This window comes from Cyprinodon variegatus, unplaced genomic scaffold, assembly GCF_000732505.1.
Source record: "Cyprinodon variegatus isolate N-32 unplaced genomic scaffold, C_variegatus-1.0 Scaffold309, whole genome shotgun sequence".
Classification (NCBI taxonomy): domain Eukaryota; kingdom Metazoa; phylum Chordata; class Actinopteri; order Cyprinodontiformes; family Cyprinodontidae; genus Cyprinodon; species Cyprinodon variegatus.
The window spans coordinates 736,140-743,367 of NW_015150762.1; the positions used below are offsets into that span (position 1 = coordinate 736,140).

The 7,228-nt window shown below is 39.6% G+C and overlaps 1 protein-coding gene across 1 annotated transcript in view; it reads left to right on the forward strand.

Moving 5' to 3' along the window:
* Window positions 1-7,228, forward strand: part of LOC107090707 (protein SOGA1-like) — a 19,141-nt gene that overhangs the window by 7,433 nt on the left and 4,480 nt on the right. Inside the window, exons 4-6 of the mRNA XM_015384258.1 lie at window positions 2,731-2,802; window positions 2,882-3,979; window positions 5,478-5,585. Of these exons, the coding sequence (XP_015239744.1) occupies window positions 2,731-2,802; window positions 2,882-3,979; window positions 5,478-5,585 (1,278 nt within the window). The remainder of the gene's footprint in view (window positions 1-2,730; window positions 2,803-2,881; window positions 3,980-5,477; window positions 5,586-7,228) is intronic.

Below are 7,228 nucleotides of genomic sequence, written 5' to 3' on the forward strand. Positions count from 1 at the left end.
AGAGTTTCATCAAAGTAACATGTAAATTTATTAGCTTAATCTGAAAAACTCACACGAAGAAAAAAGACAATTAAAATAAATTTATTGATACAATTACTTTGTCTTTGGCGCTCAAACCTTGACAGGAAACATAGCGCTGAATTTTAATAGATATGCATGAACAGGAGCAAAGAATAGGGCTGTTTCCCTCCCAGGCCTGAATCTGGTGGTGGAGTGGAGATAGATGAAGTTGGTCAGTCTGTAGACTGAGAGACGGTCTGCTGAGCTTTATGAGGAGATCCAGTGGACTGCGTGAGCTGATACTAGAGCTTCACTCAGGGACATGGAATATGAAAGTCCAGTTTGGATAACACAGGTTGAGAGAACCTGTCCATGATGAGCAAGTATGAAGTGACAGTGGAGAGGAAAAACTCCCAGTTGGGAAGAAACCTCTGACAGAACCAGGCTCAACATGGCGGTCTTCTCACAGACCGGTTGAAATGAGATGCGGAATGCAGTAAGAGTCTGAGAGTAATGAAACGCTGTTGAAATTTTAGCTACTATGGTGGAGGACGGGCTGGAGGTGGGTTGAAACGGGGTCATCTGAATGAAGTCACACAGAGCAACCACCGCCTGCGCACAGGAGTAGACAAGTGTGCATCGGAGGCCTTTTAAGATGAACTTTGGATGCTGATTGGCTTTCGTGGAGGCGTGTTTCAAAGCCGATTGGCTGTGTCATAGGTGAATGTAGGAGAGCAATCAGTTTCTTCAGTTGAACTTCTGCCTAGGCTCCATTTCCAAATTAGTTCAAATATAAACTCTCTTTAGCCTCCATGCTCCTTGAAAGTTCTGTAAAATTACGTTTTAGGTTTTGTGAACATGACCTTTAAGTTCCAGAAAGTTTCAAAGAGTTGATGTTGCCTGCAGGCACCAAGGGGCCTTCAAGGACCACATTGGGTCCCCTTAGCAGAACAACTCACCAATGGGCTGGCTATGAAATTTTATTAAATTCTGTTGCGCCTCTTTTTAATAATTTATAGAGCAATTCATCATATTAATAATATAGAACATTTATAGAGATTTCAAAATGACAATATCTAAAAGAATATTAGAAATTATAAGAAACAATAAAATTACGTTTACTTTAGAAAAAGTTTAGGTGAACGCTGACCCCTCCAGTTCATAGGTCAGTATTGATAACCTTTCCTCTGACTCAGTGACCATAAAGTAGCTCTAAGCCTTAAAAAGGTTGCTTTACAATAATCATTTATAAATAGTAGAGACCATTTATAAAGATATTACGTCCACTGATGTTAGGGTTTGTGCTAAACTAACGTGGCAGGACAATATGAGCTATTTCCCATTTATAAGGGATTTAGATGCAGCTACTAAATTATTGTCAAACATTAATAAACTATCTGTAAATTCTTAATAAATGGTCTCTTTACCATTTAGAAATAATGGTTATTAAAAATTCTTACCAAGGTTCCCTATAGATTTCTAAAACTTCCAATGACAACATGTTTTAGGTTTTAGTAAAACCAAATTGTATAATCCAAAATGTTCCGGAACTGTATGTTTAAGTTCTGTTACTGTTTGAGTAAAAGTTTTGAAGGAAGGAACCCTGTGAAAGAAATGTAAAAGTTCTAGGAAAGTAACGTGTAAATTGCTCCAAACTACCTTCTGAGTTAGTTGAAAGTGCTCTGTAAGTTCAGTAAAAGTTAACTATAAGCTCCATTAAAGTAGTTTGTTTGTTCTACTGTGGTAGAAGGGGCGGAGCTAGATGGGGGACCAGAGGTGGCCATGGCCACCCTTAGCCAATCATTGGCTACTCCCTGTGGCCGCCCCTACCATTTTTTTCCCTCTCAAATTCAGACGGTGGAAGTGGAATATTCAGAACATTTTAATTTTTCATATATTAACAATTACTTGACAACACAAACAATGTGGTTAATTATGCACATCAATATATTAACATTAAAGATGATAAGCACAGAATCCATGCTCTTCTCAGAACTAGATTTTGTGTTATTGGGTGAAGATAAAATCATGTGTCTCTGAAAGTCATTTAGGAGTCTTGAGTGAACTCATAGATAAATAACTATTTTAATAAAAACATAATAATCAATTTATGTATATATTAGTTCTTGTAAATATCAAGGTTATGCAAAATAATTGTTGATAAAAGTAGGTAAGTAATGACAAAGGAAGAGATGTTCACCCCAGAACTCACACCTGAGAGAATTGTATCCACTATACCTTTTATCTAGAAAGCACAAATGTTTAAATATATGCGTCTATTTGTTAGCAAGGCTGTAGGAAAGTAGAGTTTGTGATTTTCTGGATTTTCCTCTGCGTGGAAGTAAACTTTTTATGTCATTAAGTAACCTGTAAGTTCAGGGAAACTAAACTATACATTTCAGAAAAATTCAGAAAACCTTCCTATAGGTCTTGAATTCCATTAAAGTAACCTGTAGATTCCTTAAAGTTAGTTTGGATGTAAGCTTTTGGTTATGTGAAAGTCTGCGGGTTCCAAATGGTTACACTGCGCATTAATTAAAAGTAACATGTGAGGTTGGTAAAAGTAATTAAGTAAGTGTTGTGAAGGAAGCTTTTATTTCTGTAAAACTATTAGAAGTTCTTGGAGAGTAAGTTCCATTTCCAGGAAAGCACCCTGTAGGTTTCAGGAAACTTCAGAATAAATTTTTAGTTGCTTGAAGTCTCAACAGAGGCCTTTCTTTTGTTTCTCAGAGCACTTTGAAGAAGAGGAGTATCAGATCGACAGTCAGTAAAGCAGAGAAGAGGCTTTCTCAGCAGATGGAGGTTTGACATTTTCAACTATTTCTTTATAACCTTTAAAAGATTTGTTGAGTTTGTGACGGTCTTTAATGTCTCTTTAAAGGATGACAGCACTGATCTGAAATGTCAGCTCCACTTTGCCAAAGAAGAGCTGACTCTCATGTGCAAGAAGCTGACCAAGCTGGTGTCAGAGAGTGAGGCCATGCATGAGGAACTGTCCAGATATCGGTCAAGGTACGGAGATGTAGAAGCCGCTCAGCTGCCTGAAGGCATGCAAAGCTCTGCCCATACAAGGGAGGCAGAGGTCAAAGTTCATTTGAAACTTGTGGAAGAAGAGGCAACGCTCCTGAGTCGGCGCATCGTCGAGCTGGAGGTGGAGAACCGCGGTTTGCGAGCGGAGATGTGTGACCTTAGGGAGAGAAAAGGAGGAGGTGAGGAAGATGGTTCGGATGAAAGTCCGTCACTGACAGCAACGGTAAAGGATGGAGAAATGGGACCAATGACGTACCTGCAGCATCAGGGAGAGGGACTAGAGGAAAGACAAGGGGACTCTGAGAGACATTTGCACTGCAGCCCCTTACAGACGGAGAAGAGGTTGAGTGAAGGTCGAGAAGGTCCGGTGGGCGGCGAGCAGGACCCTTCAGAAAGCCAGGAGAGAGAGGATGAGAGAAAACACAACAGCACACTTAAAGAGAAGACTATCAAAGACTATGAATTCCTTGTTGCTCTCAGAGATCACGCCTGCATTTTATCTTCAGCCATTCAACTTCTGTCAGTGCAACCCAGAAACGGAAACAGCTCTCCTCCCTCATTTGTTCTTACACCTGAGATGGAGATAAGCCCCAACTTAAAGGCCCAGGGGTCTTTAATCGAGGCAGTGGAGCTTCTGCAGGCCATGCTAGTCTCTTTCATTGAGAAGATGGAGACTCTTCTGAGGGATGATGATGAATGCAAGGACTCTGTTAAAAAGGAGGGACTCGCTTACGATTTCTCCTCCTTCCTCTGTGCAAACCATGGACGTCTCAAAGAGTTGCATGGAGAAGAACTCTGCACCATGCGGGTTAAACCGAAAACAAAACAGACGAGTCCAGCGGAAGTCATGGATAGCTGGAAGGATCCAAACCTGCAGCTGTCGTTACAGATTCTATGGATCCTACATCAGTGGTGCAACGCTAAAGGAACAAACCCCGAAGGAAAGGAGGTACTTTGACATATGGAGCAAACATATTTACACATTTTAAACTCATATAGCAGAAAAATAGTGAGTATTCATGTCATAGAAGAACAAAAAGTAAAGCACATCTGCAGGGTTTTGGTGTATATCACTACTAGCTTTATGCACCCTGAGAATAACGTTCTGTCTCAGTCGGAGTAGGTCTGGATTCTAATACATGAATATGCTTTGATCAGATTCATCCTGTATATTTAGATTTGCTGGAAGGTGAACATAAGCCACTCTTCCACTACCAGTTGTCCTCCCACCCTGAGCTGCTTTTCTAGGCAGCTCCTTCTGAGCTTTCATGGGTGTTTGGCTGCTTTTGCCCGATCTATTAGTTTTGGTCAATGGCCAAAACTTGGTATGTTAAGTTATGCTTTCTTTGTTGTAAGATAGATTGTTGCATGTTCCGCGTTTGTTCACTAATGTTCTCTAACAACCATATGAGGTCTTCACAGAACATTTGCATTCCCAAGTTAGACTAAACACAGGTGACTTCAGAAGGCAGCTGGTTTCACTGGATTTTATTTAGTGGCATCAAATTAAAAAGGCTGAAAAGAAAAATCTATGCTGCTCTTCTCAGATTTTCCCCACTGAAATTCAATGGTTTAAAATAAGAATGTGCAGATACTTTGTTACCTTACTTATGTAGAAAGTTTGGCTATCTAAACTTTTCTGACTTTTTACTTCTACTCCTTAAATGTTTTTGCAATTATCTTTACTTTGTACTCCTTACATTTAAAAGATAGACCCACTAGTTTTTTTTCAATTAAACCCAAGTTCCCTAAGGCCCGGTGGGAATGAAAAAAAAATAAAAACCAATGAAATAATAAGTTTTATTCAGACAATTAATTTATTTGTGGTTGGACTCGGTGCTGCACCAATTTGTTGTTTACCACATACCAAAGTAAATAGTTTTTCTACATGATGGAAAGTTATTTTTAACGCTTTTGCTGTTAGTTTTAAACCTAAGACAATTAAGTAGCCTATAAAGAAATTATCATCCAAAATTGTAGAAAAATGTTCCTTCAATAGGCTCGTGAAGTAAAGCATTCGTCCTTAATATTTTTCCTGAATTATTTTTTACTTTTATACTTTAAATAGTTTTAAAACTGGTACTTTTACAATTTTACTTAAGTAAAAGCATAGGTTGAAACTCTTAACTTCTGGAAAAGTGTTTTTTAAACAGTAGGATGCCTATTTATACTTGAGTAATAAAGATTATTACTTTTGACACCTCTGCTTAAATGTGTTAAACTCTGTCTAACTTTCATTTCATTTATTAAACAGACAAAGAATAATTTGTGTCAATATATCACATAAATCCATCTGATTAATGTGATAAAAATAGTTTAAACATTAATACTTTATCCCTTCTGACATTTGCTGCTGCGTCTTCATGGCACCGCTGCTCACCTAGTCTGTTGATTATTTGATAAGAACCTCTTAATTGTTTTTTTTTTGGGTTTGTTTTTATCTTCAGAGTAGAGATAAAACCCTGTCTGTGCTACTTGGGTTGCTTCAGGACCTGAGTGCAGAGCTTCGAGAGGACAGCAAGGCGAAGGCGGCTCCCTGCGAAGAGGCAGCTGAGGTAACGATGCCGTTTACCCCTCAGACTCCCATCTTCCCGCTGTGTGTCAGGCTGTCTGACACAGTGGGAAGTCCTCCCGATGATCTCGGTCTCTCTGCCGCTATGAGGAGACTTGTGCCAAAGTATTTGGGGTAATCTCTTGTAGGAGCTGCAGCCAACCAGGACAGGCTTTTTCAGATCTATTCCCTGTACAGCTGATTTTCTCCGTCTTCTCCAAATCTAGCTTCACCAAATTAATTTTCAAACCCAAATGGACAAATACTGAATATATCTTTATTGCATATCATTATTGCCGTTAAAAAATTTCACATTGTTAGATGTTCTTTCTTATTCCTCAGAATAGACTGTAAATCCCGTAAGAGATCATTTAGTCTGCAGTAATATGAAGGACTTTATAGGCGTGCCAGGAGCTTTATGTGGCAGAGCTTCAACTGCAACTTCAGTAAGATAACATGCTGATAGTTTGACTTATCTCCATTTATTACTTTTAAGATTTAAATCTGCTTCCTGATTAGTGGCTCCACAGGGAGGATGCAAAGAATAAAAAATAAAAAAGTGTGGTACACTTCAGGAACCAGTTTGGCTAAAATTACCTATTATTTATTATTTTAGAATTAATACAAACATATTTGCAAATTGATGCTCATAACATGTGGGCTGTTCATAACAACATGGCTGCTGGGACTATAATAAAGGAGGTGGTAACAAGATCAAGCGAATGCTGCATGGACCACCATTTATGTTCCAACATAAAAGGTAGAACGGACAGTGGATCTTAACAAGTGGAAAAAAGTTAATTTGTAAGAATAACCCTCAAGTTTAACCAAAGGAGGGTGAACAAATCCTACCAAAGATAAATAAAGGGTCATGAGATTAGCTCTATAGTTAAGCTTCTGTGTTTTCACAACAAAACTTTTTACTGTAACCTTCACAGACCCTAAAAGGGAGCAGATAAATGTAGTCTAGTATTGTTACAAATACCAATATATCTCGATGATTTATCTGGATCCTAGAGATGTTTGCTTGAAGTGTATTAATGCATGCCGGGCCAGAAAGCAGAAAAAAGCTGAGAGAGAGAATGTGATGTAAGAGCAGCACATCTTAGGAGAAGAAGGAGGAGAAAGAGAAGAGGAGTAAAAGCTCTTGTAAAACTGAGTGGAAAACTGAAGAGGTGCAGGCGAGCCACATGAGACAGACCCTCTTCTACATGCTTTTTTTTTTTTTTTGATTAGCACCGTACTGGAGCCATCTGCCTCTGAAATAATCCGATGCAACTGCAAAACTGAAAAAAAATCTCAGTGTAAAGCAAACCAGACCAATTGAAGGGTCCCTGGACAGACCCCTGGACCGATCCCTGTACCGATCACTGGATCGGTCACTGGACTGATCCCTAGACCAATCCCTACACTGATCCCTGAACCGATCCCTTGAGTGAACCAGCATTTTGAATACACCCCAAGTTAGTTACGTGGTTTCCAGAGTTTGGAGGACGTGTTCCTCCTATTCAGTGGCAGCCCAGAGCTTGGAATCCTGACCGCTTGCTCACAGTGGCTCCGTTGCGGTTACCGAGCCGACGGAGACCGCAACTCCCGCACACTCCCTCTCACACAGCCCTTTTGACTACGGTGCGGTGCGGCTCTGGC